Source organism: Mesoplodon densirostris, chromosome 17, assembly GCF_025265405.1.
Source record: "Mesoplodon densirostris isolate mMesDen1 chromosome 17, mMesDen1 primary haplotype, whole genome shotgun sequence".
In the NCBI taxonomy this organism is placed as follows: domain Eukaryota; kingdom Metazoa; phylum Chordata; class Mammalia; order Artiodactyla; family Ziphiidae; genus Mesoplodon; species Mesoplodon densirostris.
The window spans coordinates 15,735,567-15,755,220 of NC_082677.1; the positions used below are offsets into that span (position 1 = coordinate 15,735,567).

At 42.1% G+C, this 19,654-nt stretch overlaps 1 protein-coding gene across 1 annotated transcript in view; it reads right to left on the reverse strand.

The window, feature by feature from the left end:
* Positions 1-15,187, reverse strand: part of VPS36 (vacuolar protein sorting 36 homolog) — a 33,928-nt gene extending 18,741 nt beyond the window's left edge. The window contains exons 1-4 of the mRNA XM_060080250.1: positions 15,019-15,187; positions 6,267-6,335; positions 4,711-4,781; positions 625-739 (exon numbers count right to left, since the gene is read on the reverse strand). Coding sequence (XP_059936233.1) covers positions 625-739; positions 4,711-4,781; positions 6,267-6,335; positions 15,019-15,114 — 351 coding nt within the window. The 5' untranslated portion in view covers positions 15,115-15,187. The remainder of the gene's footprint in view (positions 1-624; positions 740-4,710; positions 4,782-6,266; positions 6,336-15,018) is intronic.
* Positions 15,188-19,654: the final 4,467 nt, after the last annotated feature.

The following is a 19,654-nucleotide window of genomic DNA, read 5'->3' on the forward strand; positions in this document are numbered from 1 at the left end:
GGTAGATAGCTAGTGGGAAGCAGCCGCATAGCACAGGGAGATCAGCTCAGTGCTTTGTGACCGCCTGGAGGGGTGGGATAGGGAGGGTGGGAGGGAGACGCAAAAGGGAGGGGATATGGGAACATATGTATATGTATAACTGATTAAAAAAAAAAAAGAATACTTACATAGCAACTTATTAATCAGAACATATAAACCATGATACTATGGGATAAGAACTTAAGCGATTAGATTTGTATGGAGTTAATAAAGATAGACTGCCTGATGTAAGGCTGGTGAACTTTCAGATGCTGAGGCAGTTAAACGTGTCACTGCATTACTCTGCCCTTTTATCCAAACGGTAACACGGAACACTTAACTAGTAGCCTCCCTGGTGTGGTGACTTAGCCTGTTTCCAGCCTCCACTCTTTCCTGTGACTACATCCTCCTGCCTCCCGTTCCCACTGAAACCTAAACTTCGTATTCTCCACTGATAAGGCTTAACATATCATAAAAATTGTATTGTAAAAATATGGTGAAAACTGGTATGCTGAACAATATTGCCTTCCATCCTATTAACAAACAACAACAAAAATACAAACAAGTACACATTTCTAGTCTGATTGTATTCATAAAGAAATTTACCTCAATCTGGCCATGTTCTTTGAAGGACAGCTTGATGTAGGAGTTCTTACTACTCTGGAATGGGCCAGGTTCTTTGTTAGAAGGAGCTGGGTGAAGATGAACCACTATTTTGGCACTAAAGAAAGAGCAAATGTAATGTATTGAATTGTTTTTTAAAAATCACTCATTCTGTTTTCATAACTTTTAATATATTTCAGATCACTTAAAATTTGTGTAGAAACAAACAACATCCTGAAAGGAATCCTTTTAAGGTCTGTATCAATTCAGTATTAATGAACCTTTCAAAAATATCTCTACTTAAAATCTATAAGCTGTGAACCAAAAAATTCAAATTATTAGCACCATACACTAAATAAAAATGTGGTTTTAGGAAGTAAGTTCAAAATAAATTTGCAGAATTTGGGGTGGTTTATGATATTGGTTTATGATTAGGTTTTCCATCTACAGAGTCATCCCCAAAGGCTACCAGGGGGCCTATAATTTCTGCCAAAGCATACAACCTTCCTCATTTGAAAACAAAATGTGAAAACTTATCTATGTAAAACTGGCCAGCTGACATTTTATTAAAACTCCATCCAAAACTAACATTCTACAGTGTCATTTTTGGAAAACGCCTCTCAATCAGCAGCATGATCTAGAGAGATATCCCATAGCAAAAACAATTCTCAAAATGCTGCTGCTCCAGGATCACAAACTACCATGATCTTTATGACTACTATTATCTTCTATGCCATCAAAATACCATTATATTTGTTGAGTTTTATAAGTCTTTTTTTCCCAATCAGCTCAATAAACAATCTTCTATAAATATTAGCAAAACTAAAAACTTGAAGTATCTTGAATACCTGGCTTAGAGCTTTTTTCTTTATGACCACATTATAGATACACCTATTACTCAATATTACTTTGTTTAGGCCCATATAGTTGCCTAAATATCACCCTAAAATTGAAATACCACATATGGGGCCTCCTTGATGTAACAAATACTTTGGTTAGTGACCTGGAGCCAGGCTTGTACAGACTCTTCATTGGTTCCTTTGTGATGAACATCTTTAAGTGAGGTGAGCAAATAAAACTGTGTAAGCAGAATCACAGGACTGTGTGAAATGAACTGTCAGGTAAACAATAAAACTATGACAATTAGGATCAGGTGACTAAGCAAAAGCATCATACACTCTTTAAAACTAAAAAACCTGAGCCTTAACTATCAGAATTTGTCAAAGGAAACCCAATGAAAAGCTAAAAGATGATACAAAATTAAGTTTAAACATCCCAAAGTCAGAATAAAAAGATCCATGCTAATTTTTTCATATATTCACTTCTTGGGTGATTCAATTACCACATTTCGCCAAGTTTAAAATCCACCAATTCAAAGAAGCATCTTGAGTACAGAGATGTTAAAAGGTGAAAATGCACATACATCTTTGACTCAATGAGATATGGTAATTATTTGAGAGGAGGAACTGGGAGCTAAAGAGAATATTTGAGAAAAGTGAACCTGGCATATTATCGAATTCCTCCTCACTGGAGATGTTTAAAAAATAGACACTAATGTGAAGGTAAATATTTAACTATTTTTGTTATAGAGTTTAGATTTCCTTAGAACACAGCAGAGAAAAAGTCAAATGATCTGGAACACCTTAAAGTTTGTAGAACTTTTTTTTTTATTTAAATGGTCCTTTTTTAATATGATTTTTTCTTAATTAATTTATTATTATTATTATTCTTTTGGTTGCATTGGGTCTTCGTTGCTGCGCGCAGGCTTTCTCTAGTTGCAGTGAGCGGGGGCTACTCTTCGTTGCGGTGCCTGGGCTTCTCATTGCGGTGGCTTCTCTTGTTGTGGAGCACGGGGTCTAGGCGCGCAGGCTTCAGTAGTTGCTCCATGGCACATGGGCTTAGTTGCTCCATAGTATGTGGGATCTTCCCAGACCAGGGCTCAAACCCATGTCCCCTGCATTGGCAGGCAGATTCTTAACCACTGTGCCACCAGGGAAGCCCAAGTTTGTAGAACTTAATAAGGAAAGCAATATATAAAGCAGTATATACGAATACTAGGTATCACTAGGTTGTACACCTGAAACTGATATAATATTGTATTGTCGATCATACCAAAAACAAAGAGAAAAAACTCAAGAAGATGGAGAAAAGTGACAAGGTGGAAAATATAAATCAGAGATATAGCCTACTCTAAAAATCTATGCCTTGTTAATCTTTTCAAAATATTGGTTAGTTTCTTTTATGTCAAATAAGCAATCTTTTATGCTAGCTACAACATTATAATTAAGGATGCACTGCATTTCCAGGGAAGTTTAACATTTGTTTCCCTTCTACTGAAGGATCTAACTACATTAAAGCTGAAGATAGGGCTTCCCTGGCGGCGCAGTGGTTGAGAGTCCACCTGCCGATGCAGGGGACACGGGTTCGTGCCCCGGTCTGGGAAGATCCCACATGCCATGGAGCGGCTGGGCCCGTGAGCCATGGCCGCTGAGCCTGTGCATCCGGAGCCTGTGCTCCTCAACGGGAGAGGCCACAACAGTGAGAGGCCCGCGTACCACAAAAAAAAAAAAAAAAAGCTGAAGATAAGCCCACATGGAAAAAAATTCCTTGTCAGCAATATTTGTTCATAAGTTGCCCTCAATCACATGCATCTAAAGTATAAAGCCAAAATGTTTTATATACTTGAATAAACAGAAACGTTTTAACCTGTGGCTTTAAACCAAGGTGAGCACATCTCCTGGTCTGCCTGGGACAGTGCAGTTTTATGCTTGCCTGATCTCATTATAAGCAGTGTCCCTTATTACTCTAAGAAATGTCCCTGTTTGGACAATAACTCTTGTGATACTCTATTCAACACTGATATCTTAAAAAGTCGAAGTTGAGAAACTTTATGGTCAACTAGAAATAGGAGCCAAGTCAAGTATTTTTCTCAGACGGGTCACTTATGATTTTAAGTACTGAATGATACGTACACAGACACATAAAAGCAAATGTCTGGGGACTTCCCTGGTGGTCCAATGGTTAGGACTCTGTGCTTCCACTACTGAGGGCCTGGGTTCAATCCCTGGTTCGGGGACTAAGATCCCGCAAGCCGCGCAGCATGCCCCCCCTCAAAAAAAAAAAAGCAAATGTCTGTGGAGATATATACAGTGACAGCCAGCCCACACTTATTTATTATGACCTGAGGATATTACAGCAACTTTAGTACTTGATTGATGCTTTAAGAATGACTTCCATTTATCAATGAGTTTACAGTAGGATAATACCTTCTTTTTTTAAAAACATATTTTTCCCGTTTTGAGATATAATTGACATATGGCACTGTATGAGTTTAAGGTGTAGAGCCTAATGATTTGACTTACATACATCATGAAATGATTACCAGAGTAAATTTAGTGAACATCCAATACAAAATTAAAGAAATAGAAAAAAAATTTTCTTCCTTGTGATGGGAACTCTTAGGATTTACTCTCTTGATAACTATCATAGATAACGTACAGTGGAGTTAATTACATTTATCATGTTGTCTTCAATACATCACATCCCTATTGCTTATTCATCTTATTACTGAAAGTTTGTGCCTTTTGACCACCTTCTTCCAATTTTCCCTGCCCCCCACACCCCACCTCTGGCAACCACAAATCCCATCTCTTTTTCCATGACTTTGGTTGTTTCTTTTTGAAGTATAACTGACCTACAATACTATGTTAGTTTCTGTTACACAACAGAGTGATTCTGTATTTCTATACATTTCAAAATGATCCCATGGTAAGTCTAGGTACGCTATGTCACCATACAAAGCTATTACTTAGTTACTGACCATATTTCCCACACTGCACCTTTCATACCCATGACGCATTTATTTTGTAACTGGAAGTTTGTGCTTCTTAAATCTCCCTCACCTATTTCCTTCCTCCCCCAGGACAATACCTTCTTAGGGGAGCTCTGACCAACAGACACAATCATCTGATTCACTTGCACACACACAGTCACGGCCATGACTGACTGAGCAATGACTCAACCAAGTTAACAAGGACAGCTTGACTGGAGATGATTTTGTGCATAAAGACTGTAATATACAGACCTTACCTTTTCCCAATTCCAGCTGCCTGTTCTTCAATGAACACGATTTGGGAAAGAAGAATGGCCATGCAGCACTCCTGGGAGGGAATCAAAAGAAAACACAATCCGTAACACTCGTCAGAAATCCTTGTTTTATAGATTTAATGGGGTGCCACATATCTTTAAGGTCCTTAGTAATTATAACAATAGAAAATAATAATGTTTTTTTCTTCCTTAAATAAACTTAAGGAAAAACTGAATGAAGACAATACTGTGGTAGCAGTTTGCTGCATGGAAGAACATAAGAGGTTTAAAAGCAGCTGTAACAACCTTTGTTTTTACAGGAGCTATATCTTTTAAACAGCAGTATTTATATGAAAATTGTTTACATATAATATATTCTTATATGGAAAACAGAAGATAGAGCAGGTAAATCAAAATGACTTTAAAGACTGTGTTATAGAGCTGATTTTTCCTCTTTATAATTTTCTATGTTTCACTCACCCACCCACAATTAATTTTTAACAGAAAATACTAACATGGCTTCCCTTTATTAGTATATCTGATTTTTAGAATTATTATAAAGGCCTGGCACTTAATAGGTCTAAGGGTTTTGATATTAACTCCTTTATATGATAATCAAAAAAGAAAAAATTATACTAGGGGCTTCCCTGGTGGCACAGCGGTTGAGAGTCCGCCTGCTGATGCAGGGGGCACGGGTTCGTGCCCCGGTCCGGGAGGATCCCACATGCCGCGGAGCGGCTGGGCCCGTGAGCCATGGCCGCTGAGCCTGTGCGTCCGGAGCCTGAGCTCCGCAATGGGAGAGGCCACAACAGTGAGAGGCCCGCGTACCGCAAAAAACAAAAAAACAAATAACAAAAAAAAAAATATCACCACTGAGGGGGAAAAATTGGTTCTTGGGGGGCAAAAAGAGTCAGAGTTTGTAGCAGTTAGTGACATGCAAAGAGCCTCAGTACAGTAGATAGTTTACCTGTGGAATTAAAATTTCATGGGGGAGGCAGCCAGCAATTTAAAAAATAACATAGAAAAGATTGTTTCTTTTACTGGCAACACAGAAATTTACACACAAACACACACACACACATTCAAGGTAAAGCTCTTTGGAATAAAGATATCAGGTCTATACATATCACTGAGTCCTCTCTTCCTAGAAATGCGAAAATGGGGGGGGTCCCCTTTTGCTGAGTGACGGAGAGGCAGTTCATCTCAGTATCTAGGTAGAAGCCTGCACTTTGCAGCAGACCTCCAAACGGGTTGTTTTCAGGACCCCTGACTGATGGGGACACTTGGGTGTGAGGGAGAATCTGATTAGTGCTTAAAAACCAGGAGCCGCCAGGATTCTCTGTACAGTAGCTGAAGACTGTGCTAGGGTTGAATGAGGGACCAGACCCTAACTCCTCTATCTGTGCCCCGTTCAGGGAGACCATATGGAACACACTCTTCTGACATCTGCCAACAAAAATTTATCACATGTATTTATAGTTTTGCCAGAAAGAAAAAAAGAAAGAAAAAAAAATCAGTGACATAAAACCTAGAACAGAAGCAAAAAAACTCGATCTTACATGATTTTTCTGATCTCTCCAAATTAGACGGTGCGTACTAAGAAGGAGGGTCCCAGCATCAAATTTTATCTAGAAAAACAAGATCATCACAAAATATTAATAACATATCACTCAATGTGGTCCAGATTTTCTTCCCCATGAATTGCACAATAGTAAGTCAATCACATAAATAAACATTTTAGAATTAGATTTATCACAAGTTAAAGAGAAGCAATGCTACACACTTCATAAGCCTTGCTAAAATTAGGAAAACATTGGGCCTCCCTGGTGGTGCAGTGGTTGAGAATCTGCTTGCCAATGCAGGGGGACACGGGTTCGAGCCCTGGTCTGGGAAGATCCCACATGCCGCGGAGCAACGAAGCCCGTGAGCCACAACTACTGAGCCTGCGCGTCTGGAGCCTGTGCTCCGCAGCAAGAGAGGCCACGATAGTAAGAGGCCCGCGCACCGCAATGAAGAGTGGCCCCTGCTTGCCGCAACTAGAGAAAGCCCTCGCACAGAAACGAAGACCCAACACAGCCAAAAATAAATAAATAAATAAAAATTAGGAAAAAATTGCAAACAACCTAGCTACGTAACAATAGGGAAGTGGTTAAATCAAGTGTGATACATTCATACTATGAAATCCATGCAGGGGTTAAAACGAATAGTGAGGTAGAGCTACATGAACTATCACGGAACTCAAAGACATAGGGCTAGTGGGGAAGGAAGCAACTGGCAGCATATTGCATGTAATGTAATCAGACAGATATAAACTCCATATCCCTCAAACTACATGTGAGATAGATGTATAAATAGATAAAGAGATGTGTGTATATATACACATATAAGTAGTAGAAAAAGGTCTAAATGGGATACTCAATGATCTGTTAACGATGGTTATCTCAGAAAAAGTGTGAGGGAATGGGTGAAAAAGAAGCAAAGGGCCCTTTTTCAAAACTATACACCTCACTATTGAGTGCATTTTTACCACCAGATTAAATTTGTGTATAACACTCATATAAATTTTTAAATGATTTTTAAACAATAAGAAAATCCAGAAAAAAACACAAACAGATGCAAAGTAAGTGTGGATGGAGACTCAATCAATGGCACTGGCACACCTGGGTTGCCCACTGGGGGCGGGGGGAACAAAGTAAGATTATACTTAATGCATTGTACCAAAATAAATTCTGGATAGAGCAAATATTTGAGTTAAAAATTTACGAAAGAACTAGAAAAAAATTACAAGAAAAAATTTTAAATCACTTCAGAGTGGAGAAAGTCTTTCTAAGAAAAACATTAAACCCATTAGCATTAGAGGAAAAGATTGATCAATTCCCCTCCACACAAACGCATGCCCACAAATTCTTCATGGCAAAAACCACCAAGGGCAAAGATGGCAGACTGGGAAAAATAATTGTAACTCACATCAGAGACAAATATATATGTCTCCTTAATATATAAAGTACTCTTACAAATCAATAAGGAAATAGCCTATAATCCATTAGATAAATGGGCAAAGACTGTTAACAGAAAGTTCACAGAAAAGGAACTACAAATGACTCTTTTTTTTTTTTCTTTTTGCGGTATGCGGGCCTCTCACTGTCGTGGCTTCTCCCGTTGCGGAGCACAGGCTCCGGACGCGCAGGCCCAGCGGCCATGGCTCACGGGCCCAGCCGCTCCGCGGCATATGGGATCCTCCCAGATCGGGGCACGAACCCGTATCCCCTGCATCGGCAGGCGGACTCTCAACCACTGCGCCACCAGGGAGGCCCTACAAATGACTCTTAAACACATTAATTGATGCCCAACGTCACTGATGATAAGAAAAAGGCAAATTAAGACAACATCAAGATACCCCTTTTATCCATGAGATTGGCAAGGGCCCAAAAATTTGATAACATTGTGCTGGTGACGTGTTGGGCAAATAAGCATTTGCACACATCACTGGAGGGACAAGTGCTATGGAGGGCAATGTATCATCATCTATCAAAAATATAAACACACAAATCCTTTGATCCAATCAATGCCCTTCTAGGAATTTATCCCACAGACAAATTCACACATGTGGACAACGATATGCTACTAGGTTATTCATTGTTTGTTTGTTTGTTTGTTTGTTTGTTTATGGCTGTGTTGGGTCTTCAATTCTGTGTGAGGGCTTTCTCTAGTTGTGGCAAGCGGGGGCCACTCTCCATCGCGGTGCGCGGGCCTCTCACTATCGCGGCCTCCCTTGTTGCGGAGCACAGGCTCCAGACGCGCAGGCTCAGTAGTTGTGGCTCACGGGCCTAGTTGCTCCGCAGCATGTGGGATCCTCCCAGACCAGGGCTCGAACCCATGTCCCCTGCATTAGCAGGCAGATTCTCAACCACTGCGCCACCAGGGAGCCCCATTGTTGTTTTTTAAAAGCGAAAGATAGGGGCCTCCCTGGTGGCGCAGTGGTTGAGAGTCCGCCTGCCGATGCAGGGGATACGGGTTCGTGCCCCGGTCTGGGAGGATCCCATATGCCGCGGAGCGGCTGGGCCCGTGAGCCATGGCCGCTGGGCCTGCGCGTCCGGAGCCTGTGCTCCGCAACGGGAGAGGCCACAGCAGTGAGAGGCCTGCATACCGCAAAAAGAAAAAAATAAAAAAATAAAAAAAAATAAAAGCGAAAGATAGGAAACAATTTAAATGTCCATCAACAGGGAAATGTACATCCACACAAGGAATGACAACTCAGTCATTAAAAAGAATCAGGAGACTATGTATTTGATAACATCTAAGATGCCATAAATTGAAGATTCATCCTGCTTCCAGGGGGGTGGGGGGGTAGAGAATGTGCACGTAGACTTAATGAAATATGGTAAATCCCCCCACACAGATTAAGTGAAAAAAGCAAGTTTCAGAACTCTGTATGCATAGTATATTACAAGTTTATACTTTAAAAAGGAAAAAACAATATATTTTACGCAAACACCTGTGTATGACACATGCGCATGACTCTCTAGAATGAAGCACTGGTGACTTCTGAGGGGGAAGTGGGTGACAGAGAGACTAGGATGGGAGGAAGACTGTTAACTTTTCGTGGTTTTTGAATTTTTATCAGGGGATTGTGTCACTTAGGCAAATTATAAATGTAAAAATGTTTTTTAACTATAATACAATCACAAAAATGCCAGCTAGGTCTTTAGGACCAAACCTTTAATCCTCATAATTTGTTATTATGTACTGGAAGTTACATAAATAAGCAAATTTTAGAGTTGGAACCCAAAAGACTGATAAGTCAAACCCCTTTATTTGTCAAAATCACGAAATATAATGGAAGTTTCTATTCACTTTAGTTACTAGAAAGTCGAATTTGCCATAAAGTAGGGCATGCTTCTATCCTTTTGAGGAGTAACTAGTTATTTCAAAAGTTATAATATAAAACAGAAACTCAAAGGAAAGCATCTTAGTGAGGGTCCAGGTTATGACAAATAATAATCCCTTTGAGTTTAAAATAATGTGGTTAGGGTTTCCCTGGTGGCGCAGTGGTTAAGAATCCGCCTGTCAATGCAGGGGACGTGGGTTCGAGCCCTGGTCCGGGAAGGTCCCACATACTGCGGAGCAACCAAGCCCGTGCGCCACAACTACTAAGCCCATGTGCTACAACTACTGAGTCTGCGCTCTAGAGCCCGTGGGCCACAACTACTGAGCCCGCGTGCCTGGAGCCCGTGCTCCACAAGAGAAGCCACTGCAATGAGAAGCCCACGCACTGCAACGAAGAGTAGCCCCCGATCTCTGCAACTAGAGAAAGCCTGTGCACAGCAACGAAGACCCAACACAGCCCAAAATAAATAAATTAAATAAATAAATTAAAATTTTTTTTTTAAATTTTAAAAAATAAATAAAATAATGTGGTTAAAAATGGGTATCAAGTAAATAACCAATTAGAACATTATTATATATCATTCTTAAGTAAAAATATTCATAAATGCAATTATGTATGCATTTGACAATATATTACAAGATACTCATAATATTAATATAGAAAAAAGCAGTGTATATACACAGCACGGTTACACACACACACACACACACCTGCACAATCACACACACAGGATGTGCCAAAAGTAATTGTTTACGGGTAAAGGATTACTGATTATTTCAAGTTCCTTCTTTTGGTTTACCCATATTTAACAACTTTATTACTTGTCTAATAAAAAAAGATAAAGAAATCTGTTACAGGCATATATAACTCCATGCAACTCTGAAATGTATATAAATTATTTTTTGTTAAATTGAACATAAGCAGAAACACTCTGTCAAAAAAGTCCTTTATAATAACATAACCAATACTTTTTAACATGAGTGTTAAAAAATTATTTTCTAAGAGAAACGTCTGACTGTATTACTAATATCTTAAATTAGTAAGTTTAAATAATATGGTTAATAAGCTTTAATGGGAAGAAAACTGCTGAACCATCTGGTCGAAGACACTGTGTAAGAGATTTCCACCAAGCACTTCAGCACCTCAGAGAAAAGACTTTGGAGTTCCACGCTTTCCTCTGCATCTGAAGTAACACATTCACATTCCTGGCACTTAATGCGGCCTGGCTACAAATGTTTTGGTTAATGCTGCATATGCAAAACCAAATAATTGAGTTTAAGCTATTTTAAAAATCTCTTTTTTGCCAATGAGTAAGATTTCACTTTTCCAGAAGCAAATACTTTATCAACTTGAGAGTACCTGATACCACATTACACAGCATAACTACATAATAGTTCTGATTAGGAAACTGCACGTTATCTGACCGAAATCCAAGCATAAGGATGTGAATTTAAAGCTGAAGCCAGAGGACATTCCATTACTATGTTGATGAACAATGTGCACACGTAAAGCATTGCTGCTCCCAGTGAAGACACGGTGTAATTGTTCCCTTCAGGGATTCCAAGGGATTATGAGCTCAACGGGACAGGCAAGTTTAGGCTGCTTTGCTTCTCTACTCAGAGCTAGAATAATTTCAACTACTTAAAAGTCAATAGTTAAAACAACTTAGGCATTCGCTGAATAAGCTCTTACGTTTTGTTTTGAGTTCACATTTCTCTGTTATAAAAGTAATATGCTGTTGAAAATCTGGAAAACATTTTTTAAGTCTAAAAAAGAAAATGAAATCATTCGTAATCAGACCAGCCAGTGTGTGTGGATATAACCTTAAAATAAAATGAGACCAAGATATTTATAGTTTTATAACTTGCTTTTTTTCACTTAGCAGCCTATGGTTAACCACGCCTCATGCTGATTAGGGCGTGTCATATTTAATTAACCATTCCCTATGGTGGACATTCAGACTGCTTCCAATTTTTCCCTATACTTCATAATAATAAATAATATATATGTAATACTGCTGAGATGCACATCCTTGTTCATTACATTTTTATGCATCTCTGATTATTTCCCAAGGGTAAATTCCTAAAAGCTGAAAGAAAATACACATTTTCTAAATCTTCTAGTATAAGCTGGCAACTTGCCACTTTACACACCACTAACCTTACATTACTTTTTAAATTAGCTGAGGCTACAGATGCTTCTGTGAATTGAAACAAATGACCTGTCCACACTGCTTAGGAAAACAACATATTATCCGGTCATAAGGGGCCCATGAAGACTGTGCCTGTATAAACAAGCAAGAGGCACCTGAGCAGTGGAAAGAGCAGTGGTCTGGCTCTACCCATTACCAACTGTGTGACCTTGGACAGGTCGCAGTTTTCTCAACCACCTACTGAGGGTCTCAGTGTACTCATCTTCAGAGGATGTTCCATAAACATACGTAGAACATACATATTACACTACAGAAAGGGTCTGGCACTGGTAACTGCTGTATTTTTGTGTGTGTGTGTGGTACGCGGCCCTCTCACTGCTGTGGCCTCTCCCGTTGCGGAGCACAGGCTCCGGACGTGCAGGCTCAGCAACCATGGCTCACGGGCCCAGCCGCTCTGCGGCATGTGGGATCTCCCCGGACCGGGGCACAAACCCGTGTCCCCTGCATCAGCAGGCGGACTCTCAACCACTGCGCCACCAGGGAAGCCCCGACTGCTGTATTTTTGAAGCGTTCCAGCAGAGTGAACAAAGCACAGTCTTTGGGAGTCTGATCAATAGACATTTAACTCCCAGCTCTTCTGAACTAACTCAGTGGATCTTAGGGCAAGTCACTGTTGCCTCTGAGAGTTCTTTTCTCATTCAGTAAAATACTCACCTCACATGCCCACTGAGAGGATTAAATTATGTAAAGCTCCTGGCACGTAGCAGGTACGCTGCTTATTCAAGGTTCTGTGTTTGTTTCTTTGTTTTAATGTATTTCACACCCACAGTGAGCCAGAAGATACAAAGGACGAGCAGGGAGCGTCCACTGGTCTTAGCCCTGCACCTACTGGGGAACATGTTGGGTGCAAAGCTGAGAAGGCTGTGCAGTCTGCACTGCAGCACGGAGACCACGGGAGCTAGTGAGAGATTCTGAAAGGGCACCTGCTCAGATCCGGAGGTTGATGTGTGCAGCTTCCTGGAGACCTCAGACCACGCGAGGTCTGGACGCCTTCCAGCAGAGGGAGAAAGGCAGGACGCAAGACTTCCCCCAGGAATCAGTCTGGCCCTCAGCCACACTAGGGACAGCTCAGCAAGTGACTGAGTAGATCCAGCCCAGGGACCACAGTGGTGAGCAGGCCTTAGAGCTTTGCTTAGGTTTCAAGACATAGCTCTCGCGCACCACCCCCAGCTTGCAGAACAGCTAAGAATTCTTGACTAACAACAAGGACCTACTGTATAGCACAGGGAACTATATTCAGTATCTTGTAATAACCTATAATGGAAAAGAATCTGAAAAAGCATAGATACATCTGTACAACTGAACCACTCTGCTGTACACCTGATACTAACACAACACTGTAAATCAACTATACTTCAATAAATAGTTATAAAAAAAAGAATTCTTGATGAGATCAAAGGGTCTCAACTAAGTATTTCCCATGACTTTTTTCTTAATCCTCTGATACCTATATCTGTCTGCTAAAACAAAAAGCAAAAATAAATAAAGCAAAAACTAGAATTTGCTGGTTCAGCAATGGTTTCTCATATATGGGTGCTAATCGTTTGATCTTTTTATTGTTTTAAAGATATCATAAGGACTTCCCTGGTGGCGCAGTGGTTGGGAATCCACCTGCCAATGCAGGGGACATGGGTTCGAGCCCTGGTCTGGGAAGATCCCACATGCCGTGGAGCAACTAAGCCGGTGCGCCACAACTACTGAGCCTGACATGCCTAGAGCCGTGCTCCACAACAAGAGAAGCCACTGCAATGAGAAGCCTGCGCACCGCAACAAAGAGTAGCCCCTGCTCACCACAACTAGAGAAAGCCCATGCGCAGCAACGAGGACCCAATGCAGCCAAAAATAAATAAATAAATTTATTTTTTAAAAAACCAACATACCATAGTTATGTTTTGTGCAGCCAACGTGTCCCTAATTTGCATATTGGAATTCCATAGAACAACAGAGTGTGGGGATTGGCAAAAGCTAGACAGCCAGCAGGGAGTGGCTTTGGAGGAGACTTTGAAGACCCATCTGTCAATACCCATATTCGGACCTGAGAGTGCAGCCAAGCTCCAAGCCCCTGAGGGAGGGCAGGCTGATTAAGCTTCCCATTCTCCCCAGTTCCAAAGGTGTAACATCGGTTTACAAAAACAAAAACAGTGAGCTTGTCACTCCAACCAAAACATGCAAATCCAATTTGAGATCAAGTTAACAAAAGTATTGAAGCAGTAAACAGAGTTAGGGCCAAGCAAATTATTGAAGAAAAAAAGATCTTGACTCAATAATGGAAACATGGAAAAATGCCCTCCAGGAGGGAGAGCCCCTGGGCCCCCGGTGCCTCCGATGGCTGTGCAACTAACCCCCGCCCTCCACCCACTAGAAGGAAGGAAGCCTCAAACTTCTGTAAAGCACAGACAGGAAGAGCTCTGGGTCCAGCCACGTTTGCGAAAGTACAGGAGGAAGTTTCTCTAAGGAAACTGCAAGGAAGGAGAGGTAGCAAGTGAAAACTTCTGAAAACCACAAATGCTAGTGAGTAAATGGGTTTTTAAATTTTTTTCTAATTCCAGCTTATACATTTCATCCAGAACAGGATGATAGTTTGTAGTCTGACGGAAGTCTCCAGTGAACGTTAATATTTCTGTGAAATACTGGCAATATTTCTCCTTTCAATTTGCAAACACACCTCCTAAGGTTTACGCTTGGATTACCAGGCATGGCCTACTCCATCACTCGACAAAACAATCAAACCGCCTTTCCACTGTCACTCGCAAACAAAAAACAAACAACACACAGAGCCTACAGCCAAGGCGTCCCAGGAGAGGCTAACTCCTCCTTTCGGAAAACCTTTTAAAGCCACCCCCCTCCCGCTCCGGCCGGGACCGCCTAGTCCCTCGGGCTCCCCCAGGTCCCAGCGCCCGAAGTCACTCCCGGTTCGGGAGCGCAGGACCCGGCGGCCTCCGGACAAAGGCGGAACCGGCCTGCCCGTCGCCCGCCCGCCGCGACTGGGGCGAGGAATCAGGGCTCCCGGCCCGCGCCCGCCATGCCACCCGAAGGGGTCTCACCCCGGGTGGGAAAGGGGCCGCCGCCCGACTCGCCCGCCCGGAGCCGTTCCCAAGTCGGGCCGGAGCCGGGCGCTGGGCCGGCGTGGACTGCGGGGGCGGCGCCGAGCGGCGAGGCCGGGCCCGCGAGTCCTTGTCCGGGAGCGAGGCCGGGCCGGCCGCCGCCTTACCTTCTCCTCGCCGTCGTAGATGCGCACTCCCCGCTGCTGGATCACCAGGGTCTCGTTGATCTCCAGGAGGCCGCTGGTCCACACGAAGCGGTCCATGGCCGCCCCTCAGGCCGGCCTCCGCCGCTCGCCCGAGCTGGCGCTCCCGGCGGCGAGCCGAGTGCCGGGCAGCCTGCGGCGCCCCCTGGCGGTGGGCGGGGTGGAGGCCGGCAGGGAGGTAGCGCTCCTGCCCGGGCGCTCTGGGGAACGCGCGCTGCCCCGGGGGCGCCGGGGGACGTGGCGACGTGCTTGGCGCGCCCCCTGGCGTTCCTTCCGCCAAGGTCCCGGTGGGGACATCCACCCCATCCTTTGTCCAGCTGAGGCACAAACACAGAGTTTACAACGGACTTTGAGGGAGCCCAAACCGCAGCTTGGACTTTCTTATTGTGCTTTATTCCTGCGTATTTGTGCCGTTTTCTTGTCAGTGCCCAGCATGCTGCCATGTTCATTAAAGGCTGTAAATGATAACTGTTTTTTTCCAAATGAATATTCATGGCCTGAATTATTTTCACACAGCTTCAATCAGTATGTAAGTACTATTTTGTACCCTTATTTTTGACATTAAAATCATTTTCATTTAAGGGACTTCCCTGGTGGCACAGTGGTTAAGAAGCCGCCTGCCAATGCAGGGGACACGGGTTCGAGCCCTGGTCCAGGAAGATCCCACATGCATCGGAGCAACTAAGCCTGTGTGCCACAACTACTGAGCCTGCGCTCTAGAGCCCGCAAGCCACAACTACTGAACCCACATGCCACAACTACTGAAGCCTGCGTGCCTATAGTCTGTGCTCCACAACAAGAGAAGCCACTGCAATGAGAAGCCTGCGCACCACAACGAAGAGTAGCCCCTGCTTGCCACAACTAGAGAAAGCCCGTGTGCAGCAATGAAGACCCAGTGCAGCCAAAAATAAATAAATTTATTTTTAAAAAAATAATAAAAAACTACAATGAGGTATCATTTCACACCAGTCAGAATGGCCATCATTAAAAAGTCTACAAATAATAAATGTTGGAGAGGGTGTGGAGAAAAGGAAACCCTCCTACACAGTTGGTGGGAATGTAAATTGGTGCAGCCACTATGGAAAACAGTATGGAGGTTCCTTAAAAAACTGAAAATAGAGCTACCACATAACCTAGCAATCCCACTCCTTGGTATATATCCCTAGAAAACTCTAATTCAAAAAGATACATGCACCCCAATGTTCATTGCAGCACTGTTTACAATAGCCAGGACATGGAAGCAATCTAAATGTCCATCAACAGAGAAATGGATAAAGAAAATGTGGTACATATATATAATGGAATATTACTCAGCCATAAAAAAGAGTGAAATAATGCCATTTGCAGCAACATGGATGGACCTAGAGATTATCATAGTAAGTGAGGTAAGTCAGAAAGAGAAAGACAAATACCATATGATATCACTTATATGTGGAATCTAAAATATGATACAAAGGAACTTATTTACAAAACAGAAACACAGAAACAAACTTAAGGCATAGAAAACAAACTTAAGGTTACCAAAGGGGAAAGCGGGGGCCGGGTATGGGGGTATAAATTAGGAGTTTGGGATTAACAGATTCAAAATGTTATATATATATATATATATATATATATATATATAACAGGGCTTCCCTGGTTGCACAGTGGTTAAGAATCCACCTGCCAATGCAGGGACATGGGTTCGAGCCCTGGTCTGGGAAGGTCCCACATGCCGCAGAGCAACTAAGCCCGTGTACCACAGCTACTGAGCCTGCGCTCTAGAGCCCGTGAGCCACACCTACTGAGCCTGTGTGCTGCAACTACTGAAGCCCGCGTTCCTAGAGCCTGTGCTCCGCAACAAGAGAAGCCACTGCAGTGAGAAGCCCGCGCACCACAACAAAGAGTAGCCCTTGCTCGCAGCAACTAGAGAAAGCCCACGCACGGCAACGAAGACCCAATGCAGCCAAAAATAAATAAATAAATTTACCAAAAAAAAACCCAACCAATAAGGTCCTACTGTATAGCACAGGGAACTATATTTAATATCTTATAATAACCTATAATGGAAAAGAATATGAAATATATATATATATATCCATGTATATGTATAACTGAACCACTTTGCTGTACACCAGAAACTAATACAACATTGTAAATCAACTATACTTCAATTAAAAACAACAACAAAAAGGGCCTCACCATCACTAATCATCAGAGCAATGCAAATCAAAACCGTAGTGAGATACCATCTCACACTTGTCAGAATGGCTATTATCAAAAAGACAACAAATAACAAGTGTTGGCAAGTTCGTGGAGAAAAGGGAACTCTTGTGCACTATTGGCAGGAATGTACATTGCTGCCACCACTATGGAAAACAGTATGGAGAGTCTTCAAAAAGTTAAAGGTAGAACTATTATATGATCCAACAATTTTGTTCCAGGTATTTATCTGGAAAAAGTGAAGACACTAATTCAAAAAGATACCTGCACCCCCGTGTTTGTTGCAGCATTGTTTACAACAGCTAAGATGGAAACAACTTAAGTGTCCATCAATGGATGAATAGATAAAGAAAATGTGGCATATAATACACACATACAGTGGAATATTATACAGCCGTAAAAAGAATGAAATCTTGCCATTTGCAACAATGTGGATGGACCTTGAAGGGATTACATAAGCGAAATAAGTCAGAGAAAGACAAACACTGTATGATCTCATTTACATATGGAACTCCCCCAAAACATAGAGACAACAGACTGGTGGTTGCCAGAGGTGGGGGGTTGAGGGTGTGCAAAATGGGTGAAGGGGGGTCAAAAAATACAAACTTCCAATTATAAAATAAATGTCATGGGGACAGCATGGTGACTATAATTAATAATATTATATTTCATATTTGAAAGCTGCTAAGAGAATAAATCTTAAAAGTTCTCATCCCATGAAAAAAATTTTCTAACTGTGTATGGTGACTGATATTAACTAGACTTCTTGTGGTGATCATTTTGCAATATACACAAGTATCAAATCATTATATTGTACATCTGAAACTAATATAATGTTATATGTCAATTGTACTTCAATTGCTTTAAATGTTAAATAAAAATCAAATCAGGGAATTCCCTGGCGGTCCAGTGGTTAGGACTCCACACTTCCACTGCAGGGCGCAGGGGTTCAATCCCTGGTAAGGGAACGAAGATCCCGCAGCCAAATAAAAAAAGAAAGAAAGAAAGAAAGAAGGATCCAGTGCCTTGCCTGCTCTTTGTTTTTGTTGACATCGTAGCTACTAGTTGAAGAAAATGCTTTTCCTTGGGCCTTAATAGAACAGGAGTAATGTCAGTTTCTTAAAAGGCGAAAAAATAAGTAATAATAGTATGGATGTTGTATCTGAGTGGGTCAAAAACAAGTAGCACATCCCAGACTCGATGTTGAAAAGATACTTTCAAAGCTTGCAGGATAATGAACATCTTCAAACAGTTGCTCACACACTGGCCACAGAGCACCCTGCAGCCTGGGGTTATCAAGGCCCTGATGTGCCACAATCTCTGCATCTTACTTTAAAATTCCTTTATCTTCTGTAGCTCTTTCAGAGAAAACCATCTGTGCAGACATAAACCGAATATAAAAGATCCTCTATACTGAAATGGCAATAGACTTTTTCCCTGTAACCTTCTGGTTTTCTGAAAGAAGAAAATGTAAACGTTAGAAATTGCTCGTCTTGGTAACTATGAAGTGAGATTAATTAAACAAAATACCCTCTGATAAAGTTTTATTTGGGGGAGTTTGGGGATTAAGAACAATAACAATGATTTTTTTTTTTTTTTTTTTTTTTGCAGTATGCGGGCCTCTCACTGTTGTGGCCTCTCTCGTTGTGGAGCACAGGCTCCGGACGCGCAGGCTCAGCGGCCATGGCTCACGGGCCCAGCCGCTCCGTGGCATGTGGGATCTTCCCGGACCAGGGCACGAACCCGTGTCCCCTGCATCGGCAGGCGGACTCTCAACCACTGCGCCACCAGGGAAGCCCTTACCAGTCTTTAAATATGCAATTTGATGAGTTTTGACTACCATTATACATAGTCATTATGTAAAGAATATTATCATCACCCCAAAAAGTTTCCTTGGGCCCTTTGTATTCAACCTTCCCCCCCCCAACTTTGTGGCCTCTAAGAACCACTGATCTGCTTTCTATCACTATTGTTTTGCCTTTTCTAGTATTTCATGTAAATGAAATCATAAGGTCTGTGGTCCTTTGTATCTGGCTTGTTAAATGTAATGCCATGTTTTTGAGATGCATCCACTGTGAGATAGAAAATATATATTGGTCTCTGCCCCCAGTTCCTGGCACAGAACTCCTGAAACGCTTGTAAATTCCTTAGTGATGAGAGCACTAGGAGTATCTCATGCTCTAATGAGGTGACTCTGGGTGGGCTCCTGGATGGGGGCTGGTCACCAGAACAACCAAGTCATGATTAGAAGCTTGGAATTTTCAGCCCCCATCCCCACCCCTAAGATAGGCTGGGACCTGGTACTCTTTACCAGAGTGCTTGCACTTGCACCTGGACAAACATCTCTTCCAGCAACAGAATACAAAGAAACTAAAATAACGGCAGGCATGCCCCAGTT